This window comes from Talpa occidentalis, unplaced genomic scaffold, assembly GCF_014898055.3.
Source record: "Talpa occidentalis isolate TD23 unplaced genomic scaffold, MPIMG_talOcc4v2.1 talOcc4.7, whole genome shotgun sequence".
In the NCBI taxonomy this organism is placed as follows: domain Eukaryota; kingdom Metazoa; phylum Chordata; class Mammalia; order Eulipotyphla; family Talpidae; genus Talpa; species Talpa occidentalis.
The window spans coordinates 39,849,230-39,874,527 of NW_023605083.1; the positions used below are offsets into that span (position 1 = coordinate 39,849,230).

At 48.8% G+C, this 25,298-nt stretch overlaps 1 protein-coding gene across 1 annotated transcript in view; it reads right to left on the minus strand.

The window, feature by feature from the left end:
• TTLL11 (tubulin tyrosine ligase like 11) overlaps positions 1-25,298 on the minus strand; it is a 197,085-nt gene that overhangs the window by 116,076 nt on the left and 55,711 nt on the right. The window contains exon 4 of the mRNA XM_037494722.2: positions 6,858-7,433. Within this exon, the coding sequence (XP_037350619.2) occupies positions 6,858-7,433 (576 nt within the window). The remainder of the gene's footprint in view (positions 1-6,857; positions 7,434-25,298) is intronic.

A 25,298-nucleotide genomic window follows, 5' to 3' on the forward strand; every position in this document is an offset into this window, starting at 1 on the left:
GTTTTTAGCTTGTGTTTTTGGAAATTTTTGGTCATTTCTTCCAATATTTTTCTGTATCTTCCTGGTCTCTTAGGCTGCTCAGGAAACTCCAATTATACATATATTAGACCACTTGATATGGTACCATAGGTCATTGAAAGTCTGTTCATTTATTCTTCCTGTCTTTCTTTTCCTCTCTGTTTTTCTTTTTGGACAGATTCTATTGCTATATCTTCAAGTTCATTGATTATTTCTTCTGCAGTATCTAATCTGCTGTTAATCCTATTTAATCCTGAAATTTTCATTTCAGATATGCATTTTCTTCTCTATAAGTTCCATTTAGTCTCTTTAATAGCTTCCATTTCTCTTCAGTACGCTCATATTTTCCTTTAGATTTTTTTGAACATCCCTTTCCTACAACTTTTGCAATTTCTAATTTTTCTGGGTCTGTTTCTATTGATTTCCCCCCTGAGTATGGGTCAACTTTTCCTGTCCTGTGGAACATCTGCTTTAGTTTATTTGCTTTTAAGCAGATGCTGGAATTGTAAATGTTATAATGTGAATGTCTTGAATTTTGTCTTCTTTAAAAAAGCATTAGGCTTTGTTGATAGTTACTTGCAGATTAGTTTGATATTTTCATGACCCATTAAGATCTACTAGGTTTTTAGACCTCTTTTCCTGCTTACTACCCTCCCTTTAAGAATTCTGCCCACAGAATTCCAGCCACCTTGACCTTCCCAAACTTTGACCTCCAGATCAAACTAAGGCAACCATAGTTGTATTGGGTTCCCCACCCCTTTTCCTCAGGGATCACAGTGCTGAGTTGTCTGTGTCAAAATCTGAAAACACCTATTTCTTATATTTTGTCTGGTATCCTAGTTGTTTTCAGTGAATGTTAAGTCCGGTCTTTGTTATTCCATCATGACCAGAAGCAAAAGTCTTGGCAGGTGATTTATGAACAGAGACCAAATGGAGTGAAAAAAAAGTCATTTGAAGATCTAAGGAAGAGTATTGCAGCTGGAGAGAACAGAAGAACAAAAGCCACTTTGGATAAACAGTAAGGAGTGAGCAAGAGGGAGTGTGTTAAGCGATGAGGTCAGACAGAAAGAAGGGGCAGATCATGTAGTGTCTTGTAGGCATGGTAAGGAGCCAGGATTTTAAGTGCAGTGAGAAAGCCAGTGGAGAATTTGCACAAGGAAAGCAATTTGGTCTGACTTATGTTTGAAAAGAATCACTTTGGCAACAGTAAGAGAAAAAAAAAAAATAGGCTACAGGCAGCAAGGGTGGAAATAAGGACAGTAGTTGGGAGGCTGTCGCTGTGGTACAAGTGCAGGATGCAGGGTGCTGGCTGCCTACAGTGGGAGGGGAGCCATGGAGCTGATCAGAAGTGGTTACATTTAGCATGTGTTTTAAAGTCTATTTGCAAGCGTTGCTTGTGGATTTGATATAGGAAGCAGTGAATAAGAAGATAAAAGGATGACTCAGGTTTTTGATTTGAGGAACTGAATAGCATAAATAGCAACTGAAATAGGAAAGATAATGGAACAGGTCCAAAATCAAGTTTGATTGTGGACTTGTTAAGAGTGAGATGCCCATTAGAAATCCAAGGGGCGCATTACAGTGAGTGGTTAGAGGCTACTCAGGAGCTCAAGGAGAGGTCAAGACAGGAGATCCAAATTTAGGAGTCAACAGCTTATCACTGGTACTTAATGCCAGGGGCTAGGGGGGACCACTTAGGAAGTGATTGAAGATGAGAGGAAAACTTTTTAAGACTGAGTCCTGGGGATCCCTAAAGCTGACTGGTCTAGAGAAGGGGCCGAGGAGCAGCAATCTTGAGGTAGGAGGGAAACCAGGGGAGCGTGGCACATCGCAGATGAGAAGATATAGTTCTCTGCTTGGCAAATTCTCCTTCGTGCCTCAAATTCCAGTTTACACATCTCTTCCTCTGGGAAGTAGCCACTGGGTTAGGTAAAGCTGAGTGCTCTGCTTTCTGTGCTTTCCCGGCATCCTTTTTAAAGCCTGCTTACAGCATCTGTTACAGGAGTTGTCTTCTCTACTGAACTCTGCCCCAGCTAGGGGAGGGGTGGTATCTTATCCATAACCATGTGCCCCACAACGAGTTTAGGGCTTATCTCAGTGGGTACCCGGTGAACGTGTTAGAGAAGGCTTAAATTCAGAAGAGGTCAGGGCAGACTTTATAGAAAAGGTGGGGTTTGAGTAGTCCCGTGTTGAAAGGCATTGAATTTCAAAAAACCCCACAAAAACCATGAGAATAGGAGAGAGTATGCCAGACCAAGACAGAAGAGAACAGACAAAACTGGGAAGCACAAAATTATATCCAAGAGACAGGACATCGCTGGGTTGGCAGGACCACAGGCGCAGAGAGGGTCCAGAGAAGTGAGAGGCTGGAGCCAGGCTGGGTGGCAACAAATGCCAGACTAAGGACTTGTTTCTCAAACTATGCTCCTTGGAACACCAATTTTCCAGGTAAGTTTAAAATGTGAATACCTCATGGTTTCCTCTGAGTCAATGTACTTCTTCACATACAAGTTTGAGAACTGTCATTGTTAAAGATAACAAATAACATAATCAAAGCCCTCATTTACTAGGTGATCGCTATGCACCCAGTACTGTGCTGACGCCCCACAAGCTTTCTCTCTTTTGATCTAACAACACTTCTCACAGGCAGATACAAGTGTCACCTCTGTTTACAGGCAAGGAGACTGAGGCTAAGAAAGGCCAACTTACCAAGCTCACCAGCTAGAGCTGCTGCAAGGAGAAGCTGGAATGAGCTCAAACCCAGGGCCTCTGCGAACAAAACCCGCTGTGTGGTCAGGTTGCCGCTTCCCCTCCTGCCTGAGGGTGTCCAGGCAGAGGGAAAAGGAGCAGCAGCCTGTGAGGTAGGAGGGAAACCAGGAGAGTGTGGCACAATTAGAGAAGAATATACATTTCTCTGCTTGGCAGAGAAAGAACAGGAAGAGAGAGGAGAAGCACCTTAGGCTGGGGCGGGGGCTGGAGGGGATGGCTGTCACCCCAGACACCTAAGGGGAAGGACCATGGGCCCGGGACAGAATTAGACACAGAGCTGGAGGAAGATATAGACCAAGCAATGGAATTGGGAAAGAACGTTCTTGAAAACCGAGCTGGATTTCTGCCACATGAATCATCTACCCCAGATGGACTTGACGGTTGAAGCCAAGGTCAAACCACGGCCCTCAAGAAGACTGGTGTGAGGAGATGTTGCTGGGAGCTGCCTGGGCAATGACAGGGGGACATGCAGGAATGACAGGGCGGCCACGTTCCCAGGCAACAGATTATAGGAAATCTGCCCACAGCCTGAGCTGAGCCAGCAGCAGCTCCGGGCCATCACCATTTCCCAAGTAGTTATTGTGGCTGTGATTGGAAAGGGGTCACGGTCACATGTCTAAAATAAATGTAATTTTGTTGGCGAGAGAGTGTGTTCTGGAATGTTGCAGGGCCAGGCTCAAGCTGCAAGCAGAAAGGGCTTCGTGGCAAAGAAAGAACTTATTATATATTCACAGAGCCCTGCAGTTTGCAGAGCCCTTCAAAATCTCTGTCTTGTGTGAGCTGGACAGCAGCCCTATGAGTTGGGCCAGGAACTGGAGGCCCAGCGAAGTGAGGTGACTTATGCACGCACACACAGTTAAGTCAAAGGCAGAACCACGGCATCCCTAAATCTTGGGGTTCCAAGTTAGTTCAGGCTTTTAAGACCCAAGCTATTGAGGTTTTTAACAAGTGGTAAGAGAAAAGAAAGTAAAAGAGGCCTCCAAGGAGAGGAAGGCTATTTTCTCAGTCTCTGGGAACCTGCGGCACAAGGTAGCACACCGCAGCAGCTGGCTCTGCACAGCTCTGACAAAGGGTGTTCACTGAAGTTACTTCACACTACAGCCACGAAGGCAGGTAGGGAAGGGAGTTTAGGTGATTTACATAAAGAAACAGAGATTCAAGGGTAGAGAGACTGTTCCAAGGTCACACAGCTGGAAAGAGGAAGTGCCCCTTCTGGAGCTTCGATTCCAGCACTGGGGTCCCTGCACCCCCAGCCCTCAGGTCTGTACCCCCAGCCCCCAGCCTAGAAGCATTTAGTGTCCTCAAACTATGGAAAACCGGCTGGCCCTGGGGCTCCATTTGCTGGAAGTGATCTGTTCAAACTAGTGGCTCCCTGCCTGTCTGCCCTCCCGTTTCCCGCAGCTTAGTGGCTGGTTCCCCCCAAGACCCCCACACACAGCCTGCCCTCTGCGAGACAACTGCCCTGGCCTCCACCCTGCAGGCTCTCTAAGCCAGCGCTCTGTGGCTTGGCCATGCAGCCCTGTCCACATGACACTCCCAGAATAGCTGTCATTGTCAAGCAGCTGTGGCCACAATCCCCTGGGATGACCCCTGAATGCCTCCACATCACAGCTGCCCTAATCTTTTGATTTCTTGGGTTCTGCCTCTAAGCCCTGCTCCCTAGTCCTTTCCAGTACCTTAAGCCACATTCCTGATGGCTGAGCTGGACAGTCTGCCTGGAAACTAAAGCCTGGGGTGTGAGGGCCAAGGGCAATCTCTGGGTAACATTTAGCCCCTCAGAACTGATCGCTGCCCAAATTGCCCTCCAAAGCACCCCACCAGCCTGCCTGGAAACTCAGCCACCAGACCAGCCTTTCTGGATTAGGGGCCAGCCCTCCTCAGGGCCAGCCTCCGGTTCTAGAATTAATGAGTGGCCCATCCTTTAGACATACTGCTCTGGGCCTTCCCCTCCTTCTGTTCGGTGCCACCTGATACTCTTCTGTCACGGAAGACCACATAGAGTACAACAAACAACCCAAAGGTTCAGCGACGGAAGAACTGGTCAACAAATTGTGCACATTTGCAATGGAAGGTCCAGCAGTGCCAATGAATCAGTCCCAACACCCCACAGCAACATGGAGTAGGAAAGAATGTTCCAGAAGGCTATATACTTCAAAATGGTGCTTTTATAACACTCAAAAACAAGTAAAACAAAGAAGTATATTGTTTAGGAACACATTCTTATATAATGAAAGTATTTTTCAAAGCAAGGAAGTGATAGACCTAAAGTCCAGTGTCATGGTCACCCCACGGTGAGAAGAGAAACTGTGCAGGGGATAGCGTGACGGCCGGAGATCCTGGGCAGGAGGCGGGTTTGGAACGGTCATTTAGCTGTTCTGCTTCGTGACTTACGCATGTGTCCCGCATGTCCCTTTCTCTATCTTAACTGCTACGAAAGCATCGTCAAGGTGGATGGAGACAGGGCCCGGGGTGGTCCTCCTGCTCATCTGCTCCCCACCACAACTGGTTGGTGGAAGGAAATGGCTGTGTCGGCCTCATCTCCCCACACCCTCAGGCAGGTGGTCTGCAGGAAGGCCCTCCTCTCATCCCCGGCTCCACCCCTCCCACACCCTGGCTCAGGCCACTGCACCCTGGCCCCTACCCCCTCATCCCGAGGAAGTTGACGGTGGCTCCAGTGAGGAAGGACAGTGGACAGACGGGGTCTGGCCCCATGCCACCTCAGCTACATTTGCTGAGCCATTCCCTGCCTTTTCCAAGCCTGTCTTCCTTGGCCTCCAGGGCCCTCCTTCCCTGACCCCCCTTTTCTATCTCAAGCTACTTCTCTTGGCCCCTTTGCTGGGTCCTGTGTCTCTGCCTATTCCCTATTTCAGTGGGTGCCCCAGGCGCCCTCTCAGGCCTCCGCTCACCCGCAGCTTCCTGGGGCTCCGTGGCCATCACAGCTGCCCTGATCTTTTGATTTCTTGGATTCTGCCTCTAAGCCCTGCTCCCTAATTCTTTCCAGTACCTTAATACAGTGCATGTGAATGTGGCTGAGCTCCCCACCTTTACGTCCAGCCCAGACCACTTTCTCCTGAACTCTAGGCCCAAATTCCTCATTGTCTGCTCTACTTCTCTGCCTGGGTATCATAAGGGCACTCCAAAGGCAGGTTCAAGTCCAACTCCTGACCTTCCCCCCACAAACCTGGTCCCCTTCCAGAGGTCTCTATCCAGGCTTCCAAATGCCTAAGACACCTGCAATCCAATCTTGGTTCTTCCCCTCCCTCTTGGCCGCCATCTCTCTGTCTCCCCATCCTATCTGATCACCCCCTCTCGCCGTTCTCTCCTTAATGTCTCTCAGATCCATTTGCTCCATCTCCACTGAGACTTTCCTAATCTGAGCCAGCATCCTCTCTTGCCTCTATGAGCGCAGCTGGCTCACTTGTCACCTCCCTGTCCCAGCCTTGCTCCATCCATTCTCCACCCTGCAGCCAGTTCATCTTCGGAAACACGAAATCTTGGTGCATCCTCCAGTGACCTCCACTTTACTGCCGCTTCCTCTAGGAAGTCTTCCTAGACTACTGTCATGCCCACCCAGAAAATGTTAGATGGTCCCACAATCTCACGCACCCACAGCTTCCCCACTCTCTCTAGTACTTGTGACACCTTATGTGCAACACATTTTGAAATTATTTGTCTCCCACAATGCTAGGCCTCTGATTTACTGTGTCATCAGGACCTTGGCCAGGGTCTCGTCCCTACTAGCCAAAATTGCTGGAAGATAGATGAATCAATAAATGGCAAGCGCTGTGCTTAGTGTATGTTATCTCGTTTAATTCTAATAAGCATCCTTTAAGGAAGGTGCTATTGGTCTCATTGTACAGGTAGGAAAAGAAAAGTAACTTGCCCCAATCACACAGCTACCAAATAGACGCCTGGAAGTTGGACCCCAGTTTAACACCGACATACACACGGGCAACTGCCCAGCCCTCAGTGGCCGTGGCCCACCCCCGCCCCTCATTCCACCTGAGGTCAGGGAGTCCTCTATCAGCCCAGCGTGGTGGGAAACTCGGGCTAGGAAGGGCGCTGGTTACCTGAAAGCACGTAGGTCCCGGCCTCCCCGCGGGGATGTCCGACTGATAGAAAACCTTGAGCTCTGGAGTCAGGGCGATGACAGTCTTAATCACCAAGGAGATGATATCAGACCACACCTTCTTGATGTCGACGCCTTTGGAAGACAACCTACAAAGAATGCTGGAGAAAGTCCTTTTGCTGCCTGTGCTCGTGCTGTCTGAGTGGACAAAGTTCCCACTGTGGATGTTCAGTGAGTAGTTGGTTAAGTGCATAAAGATGTGGTGCAGATTTTTGGAGCTGGGCTCCTGATATGGCTCTGTACAAAATCTAGAGAGTCCGTCTTTGGCTATATAAATCTCTAAGGGCTCTAAGGACTTCAGTAAGACATACAGACGGATATCGAACTTGAGCTTGTCGATAAGGAGAGGTTTGCAGATGTACTCCTGGACTACCGCCGGCCTGCTCTGCAGGGTCCCTCCTAGGCGGATGTCACTGGGGTCTTTAATGAGGTAGATTCCATCACCCTGACAACCACCATCAGGCTTCACAATGAAAGTGGGCTTCCAGGAAGGGTCGCCATCTTTCACCATTCGAACCTAGGAGGGGAATAAGAATGGTTAGCATTGTATTCTTTTCCTCTGGGGATCCTCAAAGCAGAGCAGGACTTTAGCAGATGTCTGGTGAATGAGTGACAAACAAGCCCTGCCTGTGGGAGCACGTGCTGAGCACCTGCTGGGCAGGTGACACTGAAGTAGGTGCTGAGAGGTAGCCTGGAGACGGCCCCTGTCCTCCAGAAGGGAGGTGGTGAGTGCAGTGGGTTCAAGTTCCGGGTCTTTGCTGGCCGTGCTCTAACCCAGGATGATGAAGAAGCCAACAACGACAGCACCTGCTCTGTGCCAGGTAGTCTAGTGTGCACATTACGTAAGTTCTCTCCACTCACCCCATAGAAAACACAGTGGGTCCCCTTAGAATATAGAAAACAGAGGATACGGCAGCTGTGAGAGAGAGGGTGTTGGAGTCAAGATGTCTGGGCTTAGTCCTGGCCCTGCTGTTTACTGCATGACCTTGGACAAGTCACTTACCTATCTGTGTCTTCCTCATCTGCAAAATAGGACTCAGCTTGTGCTTGAAAATTAAAAGAAATACAAATGCAAAGGACTAGGCACAGAACCCTGCACAGGAGTGTCAGAAGGTCTAGCTACTGCTACTTTTCAAAAATGAAGTCCCTTGTGAGCTAGCTGAGGGGTAGAGCTGGGGCTGGAATGGAGACTGAGGTCTAATGTGCCTGATTCTCCCTCCATGTCACTATGACTTGCTTTCCTCAGCTATTATAATGGGGCAAGAAATACCAACCCTCGCTGGGTGGTTATAAAGATGAGATAAACTGAAATGTGCATGGAAAATGTCAGTTTCATCATTTATACCTCTCATTGGGCTCATCAAGTAGACCTGCCTAATCCTTCAGTCTGTTGAGATCTTTTTGAAAGTGCCTTCTATCACCCAGAATGCTGCTCCCCTCCTGGCTCCAGGTCAGCCGGGCATTCTCAGAAGTCGCCAGGCCCCTGACCAGAACAGACAGTCTGTCTGGATCTCTGAGTCGGCAGGAGATCAGAGCCTTATCCCCAGCCACCACCACCCCGCCTCCACCCCCCCTCCACACCTGTCAGACCCTTCACGCAGCTATGGAGAACAGCAGGAGGGGAGAGTAGCTGGAGGAACTGGAAAGGTGGATTTAAGAGAGGAGCAGCCCCCTCTGCAGCCTTGGTGTGAAAGAGCCAGTGTGAACAGCTTCGCCCTCCCTTCTGGGCCGTCACTCAGGGGCTGCCCTGCACGGGGAGGAGGCCATGGCCCAGCCTCACCCTCGACCCGGAAGTCTGGGTGTCACTTATCTCTCTGACCAACCTATATTTCTAAGTGAAGCTTTTGCCAATTCCTTGGGCACTATCAGTTACTCCAGGCTTGTAAAAGATCTTTAACAATGGGGAAACACTGAAAGCCTTAATAATGGTCCACATCAATTGTTTCCCCTTGTCAGCAGGATTTGAGAATGGAACTTCGGGAGAGATCAATGCCAGCCTCCCAGGGCCCTGTGAGTCTTTCTTGAGACTTGTCTGACCTTGACGTTTATGTAGTTATTTAATATTCACCCAAAGCATTCATACATTTGGCCCTTTACAGTAAATAGAAGTGTGCTGGAGAAATGGCAGTTATGGATCGGGAAGTGAAAAATGTCAAGTTTGCACTGATGGGTAATTTTTCCCTCTGGAAAGCTTTCACTATGCTGAAGATACTAATAGTTCAATATATTATCGGGAACAATATTTTCTCCTTTGAATTCAGTGCCTATGCCCTAAATAAATTAAACTACATGGTCAATAGGCTCTGTCATTCATTGCCTTGCTGAATATTTCTTCTGCTCTTTGCCAGAGTCATACCATACACATCAAGATTATTAATACTAATAGAATCGTTGAGTTCCTGAGAACTGGAGGATGCTCGGAGATGAACAGCGTCCACTCCTCTCATAACTCAGGCATGGGAGCTGAGGGTCAAGAAGAGACATAGTGTGCCGTGGGCCCAGAACTGGTGAGTGGGACAGCTGGGATAAGAACTGGGGTCTTCTGACTTCCTCGTAGCTTCTCTGTGCCATTTCTATCTCTGATAAGATAAAATGAAAGCTTTCTTTTTCCTGGATACTATCCAAAGGGCTCTTGTAAGACAGCACACCGTGTTGGTGTCTGATCTCGGGGCTCACACTGCAGTCCAGTGCCTGGGCCTGGCCTCCTTGGAGCTCCCACTGTAGATCCTGAGTTTGCTAGGCCTGCCCCAGCTCCAGATCTTCTGTCTCTGCTCCTGACTTGTGGTGATGTGGCCACATTCCGAGGGAGAGCCTCACACCTGTCCCTACTGTGAAGCCCGCAGATCTCGGTTCTTCAGCAACCTCTTTCAGAAAAGGAAAAAGGTTTTCCAAGATTCATATTCACTCTCCTCTGAATTTTACCAAAGGGTGATCCTTCCCCCCAGTTATTAACATTGATAAAATTAAGGACTAATTTAGCAAGAAGTCATGGACCAGAAGCTAAATATGGTTTGTAGAACTAGGCCCCGGCCCCAGAAATTCTGATTTAATAGATCTGGGAGGAGACCTGAGTGTATTTTTGTAAAGAGCATAATGGGTCATGCTGATGTGCACTCTGTTTGAGATGCACTGGGCTAAGGGGAGTTAAGTCAAAATGCAGCCTAGGACCAGTATAGAGTAACGTCTTGGCGTTGAGGTGAGCCTCGACCTGAGGGAGACTAGCAGCTAGGCTATATTTGATGGTAGCTCCAGTTTTGCCTAAACCTGCCCTTGGAAGTGAAATCCATTACCTTGAAACTGTGAGTTGGGATGACTGAAAGAGATAGAGAGGGTGTGGAGGTTGGATTGCTTGGCACTTGCCAGGCTTGTTGAAAAATTTATGTCTTTTACTGCCCCCTAGTGGTTATTTAAGAAACGTGTCAGGAAAGACACCCAGCCCCCCAACATTTCTTAGCCATAAGACATTCCACAGAGATGTTTTAAATGGTCTTAAGGAATGGATGTACAAATATCTGTTCACCAAAATATCTGTTCATGAAAATCTTTATAATTAGAGATCTTTTCTTCTGCCTATTATTTCCATCCATATTTTTTGCCTAATGGAAAGTTTGGAAAAGATAAAAAAGCCCTATGAAGAATACAAAAATCTCTGATTTTGGAGGGAGAGGTGGTATCTATTCCAGGATTTTATATTCATGTTGCCCATAATTTTAAAAATTCTTATTCAGACAGAGAAGAATTTTAACAGGTAGACTAATTTGTATAGGAGAGAGAAGCCCTGAAATATATTTGAGGGACAGAACGCATGAAAACTGATGGCCAAACTGGCAGACATGAGTTTGCTCACAGCATGATCTCGCTTTAGGAAGACCACAGAGGGAATGCTTTGTGATAGTGCTTCCTTAAAATCATTGTAAACTGCTTTCAAATTTGGGTCTGCCCTGGTGGCGCAGTGGTTGAGCCCTGGGCTGTAAAGATGCCCGCACTGGTTCGATCCCTGACTGCCAGTGAGGGGCCCACATGGCGCGCAGACCTCTCCTGCCACCCGCTGCTCCCCTCAGCAGTGTATTTTGTCAGTCTGCCTGTTCTGTTTCCTGCTCTGGCTCTGGTGAATTCTCTCACCCTTCCGTGCTTCTGACTGTACCCAGTGCTTGAATAAACAAACAAACAAATAAATAAATAAATAACAAAAAATAAACCGCTTTTAAATTAAAAAAAAAAGGATAAACTTGCACAATATAAAACCTGCCATCTTCCTCTTTTTAAGTGTCCAGTAGATTAAAGTACCTTCCCATTATCTGTGACCATCACCCCCATCCATCCATTTGCAGAACTTTGCATCTTCCCAAACTACAACTCTGTAGGCATCAAACTCCAACTCCTCCAACCCTTAGCCCCACCCCCACCAATCTCTGGTAACCACCACTGTCCTTTCTTTGCCCATGGATTCGACTACCCTAAGTGCCTTGAATAACTTGAGCCATATTGTTTTTGCCCTTTTGGGTGATGGCTCATTTCACTTTGCATAGCATTCTCAAGTTTCATCCATGTGGACACAAGCATCACAAGTACCTTCCTTTTTTTATCCTGAGTAATACTCCAGTGTATGCATTAACCACATTTTGCTTATCCACACATCTGTCACTAGATACTTAGGTTGCTGCTACCTCTTGGCTATTGTGAGTGTTGCTGCATTAAGTCAAAATTTTTTAAATTAAGAAATTAAGAATAGAAATAGGCTTTATGAGTTAGAAAGAGTACTAGAGTACAAAGCAGAAAATCTGGACTCCAGTGCCAACTTAGGCAGGTAGCTTCTGGCTGTGAGACCTTGAGAAAGTCACATCATTGCCTGGGTTTGTTGTGCTGACCTACAACATACAGGGGGCCACGCTAGGTCCCTGGCTTCTGCCAGCTAAGAGATTTTGAACTGCAATGTATCTTGCCATCACCACGCTTGACGGCTGTGTTACACTCAGGTGACATTAATCAGCAGAGAGTACATAGGGAGCTGCTGAGCGGGGGGATGAGCTACAAGGGCAGCAGATTTGGGCTGGAAATTTATGAGGCACTTGAGAAAGCTGGCTGGGCATCTGAGGGAAACAAGCTAAAATATTTTGAGAGAAATTCAGCAACTGGAACACGAAGCCACAAAATATTATTAGTAGCGAGGAACAGTAAGAGGACAATTTCTGAAGAAATACTGTGTCTACATGCCAGGGAGGCCAAAGCCGGTTAGTGGGGTCCTCTGCTGTTCATGCGCATTTGCATCCCAGCTGAACACCGAGCCCCGGGCTGCCATACAGGGAGCGTATCTTCAGGAAACATCAGCATCTGGCAGGCAAGCGACAGCCACCGAGCTCTCACCAGGCAGGTGCAGGGACCAGCCCCTTCCAGACTCAGGGCAAATCCCTGCTCTTCAGACATTCAAGACGATGCCTGTCCGCTGAGAAGGAGGCAGGAGGAGAAGTTGGGTTGAGAAGGAGGAATTGGGTTTCCAAGGGCCAGACAAGAAGTGCAAGCCCAGCCAGTGAAGGGGGAGACAGGTGAGGCCTTGGAAGAACTGAGCGGAGAGTGACTCCACCTGAAGGAAGTCACTGTAAACCAGCAGCACTTCAATAAAAAATTGATTAGAAAATGAAATTATTAACATAAATAAAAAGAACTGAGCAGATAGCAGCAGATAGCTGCCACGGTGGATCATGTGTGAAGGCAGAGAGAGCAGATCTGTTGAAGGAACTGCAAATAGTTGCAATGGCTGAAGAGGGGTGCAGTGGAGAAGGGATGCCCTGGACAGCTCACCAGTGGGATTGGCCGGGGCCAGAGAGCAACATGGCCACAGCAAGAACACAGCATGCACCTACTGGTCAACAGACAGGTCAGGCACTGTTCTGAGCACTTTACAGCATTGTCTCATTTAATCCTCAACAACTCTGTTTCACAGACAAGGAAAGGGAGGGCCAGAGATGTTAAGTAACTTGCCAAGAGTTGCACAGCAAATAGGACATGGGGCCAGGATGTGAAAAGCAGGCACAGAAGTGACTCCAGAACCCATGTCTGAAATGAATGAGGGTTACCAGTGATGAGGGCCAATGAAGACGATCAAGCTTGGGTATGAAACACGACCTGATAGAGAAGTTCCTGGAATATAGTTTTAGGGAGTTTGGACAATGTCCTGAAATCATGGGCAGTCTCAGGAGGGTTGGGAGAAAGAAGCAACTTAATTAGCCTTGTCCTGTAGCAATAGCCCTCAGGGCGGGGTAGGAAATGGAAGGGTGGCAGCAGAGAGGGAGCGCCTGAACTGAGGCAGGCAGTGGGGGAGATAGGAGGCAGCATAGAGAAATATTTTGGAGGTAAAATCAACCGATGGGTGAGGGGAACAGGCATGCAGAACAACAGGCAAAAGTCTAGGTAGCGTGTATATTCGCAGGGAACACCAGAGGCGCAAGGAGGGCCTCGGGGAGGCAGGGAAGATGAGGGGGTTAGGAACCTAGCGGATGCGCTTTCTAGTCACTGTTGGTGTGCGTGCAGAACATGTGAGAGACCTCCAGGACCCCCGCCCCTGGGTGATACTCACCTGGAGAGCAGAAGTATAGTAGCGCCTCTGCCCCTCAGGATTTTGTAAATCAAAGGCCGCTCTGTCAGGGCTAGTGCTGGGTGGGCCGGCATTGCTGTGGGGCATAGGACCCCGCCCCCTCCCATGGGCCACAGGCTCCTGGAGGATAAGGGCTGTGCTTACGTGACTCACTGCTCCCAGCAGGTAGCATAGGGGGTGCTCAGTAAATATTATATTCTCCGAAGTACAGTTACAAGGAAGATGGATTGCGATGGCATCTATGAAGCCCAGAACATTAGCGACTTGATATCTAGCTGACAGATTGCCAGATAAACCAGCGTCTCCTACAGAAACAGAATTGCTAGAACAAATAACGAGGAAAGGGAAAACAACCGTTTGGGAGCACACACACTATCTGCTGTACAGTCAGGATCCGTGGGATCCTCACAACAACCCTGCGAGGAAATAGAGGCTCAGAGAGGTGGATTCCCAGGCAAAGGTCACACAGCTAAAGAGCAGTAATCACTTGAAACTAAACGGATCAAATTCAAAAGTCTGTGCTCTTTTCCATGACACATATTTTCATTGGGAAAACTCAGAACGGTTGACAGGTAGGAAGATTTGTGGAATAGGCCAAGAAAGGGAGGAAACAGTGCTGCAAACACCAAGCTGTAACCAACCCGAGTCACCTGCCTTTGGAGCAGCAGCCAGAGTGAGAAGAGCAATTCTCTACAGCTTTGGAGCCACATGTACCTCCAGACCCAGCCAGGCCAGGCCACAAAGTGTCATCATGCACACGCGCGCACACAGACTGCATAAAGAGAAAAGCTAGGGACTGGCCCAAGGCCACGTAGCAGGTGGCAGGGCCAGAAACAGAACATCAAATCTCCAGACTTCCACCCCAAAGTTCCGGCATCCACAGAGGTCCCTCAGGAAGGAACTTGCGGTAAGGGACAATCACATGTGTCTTGTGCTGGCAGGTCAGGGCTTCCCAGAGCTGTCCCTTGTGGAAGCTGCAAATCTCCATTCTTGGGAGAGTGAGGACACTGAGGCCAGAGAGGCGAGGGAGGCGCACGCAGTCTCCCAGCAGCAGCCCCGGGCCACGCTGCCCTGTCTCATCCAGGCGCCCTCAGATCTGCGGGGCAGTGGAGCCGGCATCACCCGGCTGGCTGCGGAAGCTGGAAAACAGAGGGAAGCCTCTCGGTGAGCTTTGCCCCTGTCCAGCCCACTGTCAGTGCAATTTAATGGACCCCACTTTCCGTAAGCAGCAACTTTATGGGGGCTATAATCTATCTACTATTAGTGAGCAATGAAAAAGCCACTCTGAACGCATCTGGGTCTATAAAACCTGCTTAATGGGGGGAGCCAGTCATTTCGTGGGACTTCCATTTTCCTCTCAGGTCTCCCCTCAAGACCCAGCCCCTGACTGGGGTAGCTGAGTGAAGGGAGTGATGAGACCAGAATCCACCCTCCTCACCTTCCTCATAGTCCAGTCCTCTCTGGCCCACCCCCAGCTCACCTTTGTCTACCTAACAAGGGGGATTTTACCAGACCTGCTGGGCCTGAAGCTACATCCTAAGGGCTCTGGGGATCCCGGAGCAAGGGGGCCTGCAGGCTGCAGCACCTTTACTCCACCAGGTCCCAGTGTGTGGATCTGAGTGTCTGTGGGGAGCCGCAGAGCACAGGGCAGGCAGGGGCTTTGGGCTCAGAGAGACCTGGTTCAAGTCTCAGCGAGGCCATTTCCTAGTCAAACCAGCCTCGTCCAGCCACCCCCCGCATGCATCAGTACTGGGGTGAGGGCCTGGCTTCTATGGTGCCTGTGAGAGTCCATAATTCCCTGCATTTGTACTTAACACAGTCCTATTTTTTAATCAGCCTCCTGATTCCCTGCTGAGAACCATCCTTGACCTGCTTGGCCAGAGTCCAAGTACCCACCTATACCGAGAGGCCCTTGGGGGCTGAGCCTGGCTCCCTACCCTCAGTTGTTTCCTGGCCCCCCGGGGTGTCAGACTCTCATGTCCCCTTCTCCTCTGGGCCTCCGGGCAGAGCCCAGCCCACAGCTGGTCTCCCTCCAGTCTCCCAGCCTCCCAGCTTCACTCTCCCGCCTTCCAACCCCCAAGTCTCCTTCTGAGAGGGAGAGGGTGGCACAGCTGAGCCAACACTCCACTGCTGAGTAAGCTCCCCTTCTAGCTAAAATCGTTTTTCCAATCCTGAGGGTTTCCTGCTAATGAACTGGCTAAATAATCTTTAGCTCACCTCCAATGCATACAGCTACATTGTCATCAAAGCGCTTCAGCTCACCAGCCCTGGCTTTTCCTCTCTACCCACACTCCAAGCACCATCGTGCTATGGCTCTGGCATTCTTGCCACACTTGACATTGGACTTTAAAAAAGGAGAGAGAATAGCAATGTCATGTTCTGTTAGGGGAAAAAGGCTGTCCCAAAGCTAATTCCATACAGGCTTTGTGGACTCCACCCCCACCCCAGTGTTAGGGGGAAAAGGCTGCCCCAAAGCAAATTCCATACAGGCTTTGTGGACTCCACCCCCACCCCAGGCCAAAGCCAAAGACACTGGGAACTCTACATCCCATCACCACCCAAGGGAAGGTGGCTGGGACCTGAGGGTGGGGTTAAGCAGCCAGGTGGATACAAAAGGCAGACATGTGGGCTTTGGGGCTCTCTCCATTTTGGGGCCCTCGGCCAGCTCGTGGCGTCCATCTAGCTCTGAGAGTGACTTTGGGTTTCCAGGTTGTCGGATCGGGTAGGACGCATTAAAGACTTTATTTCCCTATTTTCTCCCTGGGTTGTACATTTTCCTTATTTCTTTTTCTCTTGTAAATAAACCTTTTATTAACCCTTTTGCGTGTGTCTGTAGTGGAGTATTCATAAGTCCCTTTAAAGCGCGCGGGTGAGGACCCACAGCCAGGAACCCGTTTAATATCGGGGTTGCTCTATAACAGTTCTACCACACGCAGACCAGATATCCTCTCCCGATGCTCTTCAGCTTTTGGCTAAAATGGTCCCATGTGCTCCGTGGCAGCCTCACTATTTATTTACTTTATAACTAGAAGTTTATACCTGTGACCTCCTTCACCTGTTTAGCCCATTTTGTTTTGTTTTGTTTTGTTCTTTAGAATCCTATGGGGAAACGTGTGATAACGGAGTTGACTTTTTTGTATTTTTTTTAATTGACAACACAGTCTATGATTCAGAGATACAGATCCCCACCTCTTCACCTTCAGACGTATGTCAGCCGACCACGACCACACCCGTCAATGGGATGCCCTTAATCCCCTACCACAAATGGGGCCCTCTCCCCTCTTTGCAGTTCCCCTGGAAGACTCAATTCTTCCGTCAGATTTCTAGGCTGCAGTATCATTTTTAATATTACTAATTGGGCTCTGAGTCTTAGCAAAGTCCGGGGGCTGGGCGTCACACTGTTAGGCAGCGATGAGCCAGAACATCAGGAGGGTGGGAATCTTTAAGGGCAGGAGGGGGCAAGGCAGGGGAGTTGGGCGACCAGCACCTGGAGCCGGGGCACTTACTGGCCTGCGCACAGGGGCACCGCCTGTGGCCGGTGGCGCTGGCGCCAGTGCCCAAGGACAAGATTCCTATCTCCCTCGGAAAAGCCCTTGATGAAAACTGACAAACCCAGAAACCAATCTCGGAGAACCTGGCCTGGCAGCCAAGTGTCTGCCTGGAAGCGGACAGTCGCCGCTAGCCTGATCGTTTACCCTGAGGGTGAGAACAGCAGCTCCCGAGCCTCAGAATTTCAACTGCTGGTTTAAATTTCAAGGAGAAGGAGGAAGGTGTTGACATGTAAGGAATTACTTTCGCATGCCTTTGATCACCGTGAAGCTGGAGATGTTCTAAATGAGCCTGCTGGTTGGGAGCCAAGCTGGGCTGAGTTTTACAAAGGAACTCCTACTGTGCCGCTGAAGGCCAGCTCTATAAGCCACTTTGGCTTAAATAAACACCCTCTGTTTCCCGCCCCACTGTATTGCCATGGCAGCAGGTGGCCACTGACAAGGGGACCTTTGACTGGGCTCGGATGGGCTCACAGGCCACGTTCGCCCTGTGCCCCTTCCTGACATCTGGACAGTCATTTAACCTCGGCAGTCACCAAGGGTGGCCGGTGGAAGCTGCCCAGCTCCCTTAATAAGTCAAACAGGGAGGCTGTCTCTCTGTGTGGGAACCAACTCCCCTGACTGACCCCCCCCAAATCTACCCTCTGGTTGGGACTATCTTGCTGTTCCCACTACAATGGCATTAAGTCAGGAGGGGAGTATGATCCCCTCTGTCACCCTGGACCAAGCATAAGCCCTCAGTCTCTCCTTTCCCCGCAGCCCAGATGTGATCACCCCTAAAAGCCTTCATTCTGGACTGGCAGAGAGTAGGAGGGAAGTGAACACAGAGAAAAGTATGCAACTGGATTGTTTTGTAAAGAGAAACTGTGGTCTTAGCATGGCAGCACCCCCACCTGTGCCCTCAGAGGGCAGAAGGCGGTGCTTAACCCCGCCCTTGATACACATCTGGATGCCCCGGAAGCCCAGATGAGTGACCCCAACAATGAGCTTGGGGAGACTTCAGCCTGGATCTATAGACAAGATAGCTCTGCTGTACCCTCCACAGGACAGCAGTTCAGGCTGTCAGGATACAAGCCCGACTAAACAGCCACAGAGACAGACATCCAGGAAGCAGCAGGGTGTTTGTTTCACCACAGCGTCAATATCCTCATCCATCCAGCGGGAATTACAATAAGCCTCTCTGCTCCAGCATCCTCCAGACTTGCAGGACCAGGGGACACTTAAAAGTACAATGTCCTTGGGCCTCCCTGGCGGCGCAGGCGGTTGAGCGCCGCACTATGAAGCAATCCACAGCCTCTGCAGCATGGGTTCAATCCCGGCCGGCTGGCAAGAATCCTACATGGCGCGGCAGACCTCTCCTGTCTCGCCTGCTGCTCCCCTCAGCAGTGTATTTCATCAGTCTGCCTGTTCTGTTCCCCGCTCTCTCTCTGGTGAATCCTCTCACCCTCCCGCACTTCTGGCCTGTACCCTGGTTCTTGTATAAATAAATAAGTCTTTAAAAAAAAAAAAGTACAATGTCCTTGGAGAACACACACATGTTGGGGTTGGTAATGCAGATGATTATAATTACATCGTACAAGAGAGGGCCGCCCGTGCTGTCAGTCACTGGCGACTTCAGTCACTCTGGATAACATTAAACACACAATTACCTGTGACACCATCCACTTTTTGTCATTTTCTTGGTCTCTGGTACCAATTCCTTCACCTCTAGCCTAATGAGTAGCTCCAAGTGGCTTGATGACTTGGCCAAGTGTCTCCCCCTCTCTGGGTCTCAGTTTCCCCATCTGTACATGGAAGCATTTATCTCTGGAGGGCCAGGGTTATGGCAAGACTGCCTGCAGGGAGCTGTGCTGAGGTGACCCCCTTCCTTCTCATGGACAAGCAAGCCCTCCTGGCGGACACGCTCTGACCACCCAGCAGTGAGCTGGGCCCCCTCCCTACCCAAGCAGGGAGACAGCTTGGGGTCACCCTGGGTCCCAAAGCAAAGTAGAAAACCTGTATTATTGGACATAAGTATAGAAAGTATTAAAAATTAAATGCTTTCAAGCAACATAATAGGATCTGTGTTTCTTAAGGAAGAGAGATGAAAATGCTTCTGTTCTTTAAGATGCATCAGTGGTTCCCACTGAGGTTGGCACTGCCACCTAGGGAGGGTTTTGGAAATTTCTGGGTGTGTTTTTGGTTCCATGGTGAATGTAGAGCTTTGCTGGCATTTGGAGGACAGGGGTCTGAAGGCCGGCCCCTTGACTGCACCCCAGGCTGTCCTGCCACACCTTTGTGAAAGGCCTATTTATAAAGGACACAGAGAAAGCCTAGAACCTGACTCCTCACACATATAAACAAGGTTAATTTTCTACATGATTTAAATCGACCATCACAATTTCCCCCAGAATGCAACAGCACAGTAAAGAGAGGGGAAACACACTTCACTTTTTTCCCCTGGAATTTTATCAAATTGTCCAATATTTCAGAAGTGTCACATTACTGACGCATGTGGCTCATGTATGTGAGTCACCCACACAACATGCAAGAGGGGAGCAAGAGCGAGGGAGTGAGACAAAGAGGAAAGGAGAGGAGAGAGAAGGAAATGTGGTAAATGTTAACACTGGGGTGGTCTGGGTGAAGGGTGTATAGATAATCTCTATATTATTCTCACCGTTTTTCAGTTAGTCTGAATTATGTCAAAATAAGTAAAAAACAAAATGGAAGGGCCAGCGGGTGGCCCATCAGGATAGGGAAGCACCAGGACCAGCTCTGCGCTAGCCCCGAGAACCTGTCCACCCTACTCTTCCGCTCGGTCTTCTAGAAAACGTATGGAGTTAATTTCAGAAGGTGGGTGAAGAAGCAGCTGCATGTTTGGGTGACAGGAAAGGACGAGAGAATAATTTCATTAACAAGGCCAGAGAATTCGATTACAGCATCTTTCTAAATCCGAATCCCGGCTTTGCTTCGCCTTTCATTAGAACTCCTCCAAGAAGCAATTACGCAGAAAAGGAGCTGAACCAGAAACAGAGTAGAAGCGATTCCTTCATTTCTGTGGAGATGAGGGAAGAAGGTACAGGAGGAGCAATTTTCATAATTTCCCTTTGAAATGGGCACTGAAGTCAAGATGGGCTCAACTATTTTCTTGTAGAAAATTAGACATTGCCACTCGAGTGACGAGGGTGATGGCACCGAGAACTTTGGCAAAATGAAATGAAAGGACAAAAATTGAAGGGTGAAAGATGACCTTTTACTTGCCTCGGGAAGCAGGGTTTTTTTGACCTTTAAAATAGTCTCCCAGAAAAATGTTTACCTCTTTCACCTTTTCTCTTTAAAACCTTGCCATTAGAGGGGGGACAATGCCTTACAGCTACGCCGCCCCTAATGCCACATCCATCCCCAAACACCACATAATAACTCAGCCCTGCAAAGCGGCCGGATTGTAATAGTTGTGATTTAAAACACTAAGTGTATTTGGGGCCAAATTGAAGTTTAAAATTAAACAATAGAGCAGTTACTCTTAAAAGTGTTACTGCAAAGAAATGCCTGGGGTTGGGGGGAGGGAGCAATCTAAGGGGAAGAAAAATTAAGCCAGGCCGGATGCCATTCAGCCCAAGTGAAGACTCAGTGCGGTCTTCTTCTAGATGATCTATCATCAAATAACGAGATAACGAGTCTGAGGATTAGATTTTTATTAAAAATTAAAATAAGTCCATTTCCACATTTCCAATCAGCCAGTGACACCCTGAACACTTTGTCTAAGCAGTTTTAGCTCCGGCTTAAATTTCCATGCCAAACTGAAAAACCTCTATCAATATTCATTCATATCACACACGTACCTAGGAGCCCCTCTGTGCTGGGAATTGGGGAGACGGAGATGAATTGGACTAGGTTCCAGCTCCCCGGGGCGCCCCAGTCCTGCAGGGATAGCAGATAAGCTAACATCCACTCACTGAGGAGATACAGCCTGCTTCTCACAGCATCCCTGTGGCGCTATAAGTGGGGAAACTGAGGCACATTGTAATTAAGTAACTTCTCTGCACATACACATATAGAGCGATAAAGAAAGGATTTTAACCCAGGTCTACACTGACCCCAAATCCTCACCTGAATCCAGCCAGGAACATTGCAATAAAAGACCATGTTGGGGGCCTCCCTGGCGGCGCAGCGGTTGAGCGCTGGGCTGCGAAGCTGCCTGCAGCCTTTCAGCGCCGGTTTGATCACCGGCCACCATCGAGGGTCCCATATGGCGCGCAGACCTCTCCTGCCGCGCCCGCTGCTCCCCTCAGCAGTGTGTTTCGTCAGTCTGCCTGTTCTGCTCCCCGCTCTGGCTCTGGTGAATTCTCTCACCCTCCCATGCTTCTGACTGTACCCAGTGCTTGTATAAATAAATAAAATAAATCTTAAAAAAAAAAAAAAGACCATGTTGGTGGGGGGCTATAACTGAGAGAGAGAATATAAAATAGGGACCCAGAGAACTGTCATGGGTCAGAGTTGCAGACGGTGGGAAAAGCAGTGAGAGAGGGAGTTTGGGGAAAAGGCCTTCAAGGACAAGCCACGTTTTAACTGCTTGTTTCCTCCCTTTGATAAGCACACCAGGACACCTAGGACAGCAGACAATTCTCCACATTGTTTTAGCTGCGGGGAGACCCATTTGTTCACCATGGTAATGGGGTGCTGCATGGAAATAAGTTATTGAACTGTTCTTCCCCAAATAAAGAAAGAAAAGAACTTTATAGATTTGGAGGCGTCAACTCTGACACAGAGAAGCTTAGAGTTTGGCAGGTGGACCAGTACAGGAAGGGGATCCCCCAGAGAAAACCAGTCAGGAGGTTCCAGAACCTGGGCAGATATGAATCTTCCTGAGTGGGTTTGGAGGGAACCAACAGGAAGGCTGTCTTGGTTTAGTCAGTATCTGCTCTCAGTCTCTGCCAATGGCCCCACAGGACTGCCTGGGAGGGAATTGCAGACACAGCCTCAGTACCTCTGGGAGGGGGTGAGCAGATGAGGAGGCCATAGCCCCCCCCCCACCCCGGGGTGGTTCCAGAGGTGGCCTTGTTGCAGCCCTCATTACCAGTGCCTCAGTAGCCTTGGGCTACACTGGCCTGGCCTTCACAAGAGGATGATTGATTAAATAAGGCCCTTTGTGTTCCGGCTGAAACCCTGGCAGCAGGAATTTGCACAGAATTTTAACTCTGGGAGTTTTATGGAAGTCCAGGAGAGCCAGACTCACAGGATCACAAAGCATTAGCACTGGGAGGGTCCAAGGGCCACCCCACCATCTCCTTGCACAGAGGAAGTGCTGAAGCCTTGGGGAGGGGGGAGGCGGGAGGCGGGTGGAGATGACGTGGCCAGGTTCCCATAGCCAGTGAAGAGGTGCCACGCTGGGATAAGACACTCAAAGCAAAGCTTCTGCACATGAGAGAAGCCAGCAATAAAATGAAGAGTGGGAAAAATACTCATGAACCCTAGGTCACATATGGATATATCAGATGTCCAAAATATATAAGGAACTCACACAACTCAGAAAAAAACAAACAAAAAACAAAAACAAATAATACAACAAAAAATGGGCAGAGGACCTACAAAGACATTTTTCCAAAGAAGATATACAAATGGCCAACAGGCACAAGAAATGCTCGCTGCTCACTGTCACTAATCCCCAGGGAAACATATGTCAAACCCGCAAGGAGGCATCACCTCACGCTCATCGGCAAGACTGTGAATTGGTGCAGCCACGACGAAGACCAGGATACAATTTCTCGAAAAACTAAAAAATAGCACCCCCATGGGCTCACACAATTCCATTCCTGGGCATCTGTACACTTTTTGAAAAAATGAAATCTCCACCTCTGAGAGAGCTGCACCCCTGTCTTCATTGCCGCTTTATTTCTAGTAGCCAAGATGTGGAAAGTACCTATGAGCCCACTGAGGCTGCAGTGGATAAATAGCAAGGGATGTACGTGGCTTCCATTATATATAATGGAATAGTACTCAGCCATAAAAAGGAAAGCCTGCCATTGACACAGACACGGGGCATTATGCTAAGTGAAGTTAAGCCCGAGAAAGACAAGTATCACAAGATCTCACTTTTATGTGGAATATTAAAAAAAAAGGCTGAGCTCACAGAAGCAGAGTAGAATGGTGGGTGCCAGGGGTGGTGGTGGGTGGTGGGGAGTGAGAAGATGGTGGTCACAAGCATAAGCTTCCAGGGATGAGATGATCAGTTCTGGGGGACCTGATCTCCAGCTTGGGGACTATCTGTGGTCAATGATACCATGTTGTATATTTGAAAGCTGCTGAGAAAAGACCTTAAATGTTTTCACCACACACGCTGCAATGATGTGAGGGAATGGATATGTTGACTAACCTCTGTTGTAATTATTTCACAATATTGTTGCTGTTCTTGTTCATCCCTTTGTATGACATCACATCCCGGTCACCTCACATGTCCATTAGTCATATGTTGATTAGTTCTCAATAAAGCTGGGGGCCAAAAATAAGCGGAGCCAGAACCTGAAGCCCTTGTTACTTTGACCCACATAGTCCCTTGGCTAAATTCCCTCTCGGATTTTACCAGCCCTGCCATCAATTCTCTCCACTGTGTAGGGCACAGCAGCACCCTTGCCCGTAAGCAGGGACCACACTTCTTATCTTTGACCCTTCAGTCTACTAGTGCTGGACACACAAGGAGACTCAGTAAATATCTGTTGACACTAGAAGAAGTTGTGACAAGAGTCAGAAGGTGGGGTCCTGGCTACCAGTATGTAAGCAAGCTACATAACCCTCCCTGCTCAGCTTGGTGGACATGGTGCAATGATAGAACAATAGGATCTGGACCAACCCCTGTCTGACTGAGTGAATGGACCCTTCCATACAAGAAACTCCATGAGGGCAAGGATATATCTTTCTTGTTTTGTATCCCTAGCACATGGCACTTAGTAGGTCTCAAGAAATGTGTGAACTAATGTGAGTTGTAAATCTGAGAGCACTAGCAGTTGTGCACTCATAAATAACCGTGAGCAAGTACTTCGATTCTGAACTTCTATTTCCTCATCTGTAATTGGAGATAATGATCCCTCCCCCAGATTGAGTGCGCAGAAGAGAGGTCATGTGTAGAAAAAGCACTTGGTAAATTGCAGTGCCCTACACAGATGCTGGCTGTCACTTGGGCCATTTAAAAGGACCGAAGCATCCTTTCCAGAGAGGAGCAGCATCTTGAGTTTTAGATGATATCATTTTTTCCAGTAAACAAATTGAGCTGTTAAACAAGGGGCACAAGAACAGCATGATAGATCTAGGCAGGAGGTAAAGTTCTATTTTTGGCAACAAAGGCAATAAAACTTGAAGCAGATGGGAGGTGAAACCATGGCTCCTACAGAGTCTCTGCCAGCAGCTCTGAATCATCTGCCTTCTTCTGACAGCTGGAGTTCCAGGGTTTCTGTCTTCAGTCTTGTCCTACTAGAGCCTGGACCACTGCCTCAGCTTCCGGGGATGCTGCTGCAGGAGCAGAAGGCACTCTCCTCTCCACTTGGGCTTCAGGGCTGCTGCAGATACCTGAGAGCTCTGTGTGGGGGTGGAGGTTGAGACATCGCAGGCAAAGGCCAGAAGGCCTTACTGGGCAGCCTCACTTTGGTTAAGTTCCACTTTGGATAAGTGGCCCAAGTCTGCCTGCACCCTTGTAAAACAACAGGCTGGGACAAGTTGATTCCCTTGGCCTGGGAGAAGCTATTTTTGATAGCTGCCATCAAAAATGTTAAATCATGGCATCTGCATATTAACTTGCAATTCAATTTGGCAAATATACTTGAGTTCCTATTATGTGCCAGGCACTGTGACAGGCACTCGGGATACAATGACGACTAAGACACGTCTACTCACTCGCTGCGTTTGGGCAATTTAGAAAAGAAAGATAATAAAACAGGTAGTCACTGGCAGTATAATAGACATAAGTACCAGGAAGAGAGAAATATCAGGGGTGTTGGGGCTGGTGCCAGATATGGGGGTGGGGGCAGCTTGGGCCTGGCAGAGAAAGTTAAAGAGAACAGGAGCCCGAAGAATGGCGAAGTTGGTCAGCCTTGTTGCTGAAGGAAGGCGGCTTTGGAAGTGGGAGAGGGCACAAAGGATGAAGACGAAAGGAAAGCCACGTGCAAATGCAGCGTCGAGAGTGCACCTACGAAACTTGGCAATGAAGCACTCCAGAGGAAGAGGCTGGCAGTGGAGCCCTGGGGGCTGCAGAGGAGGGCAGCGGCTCTGTGAG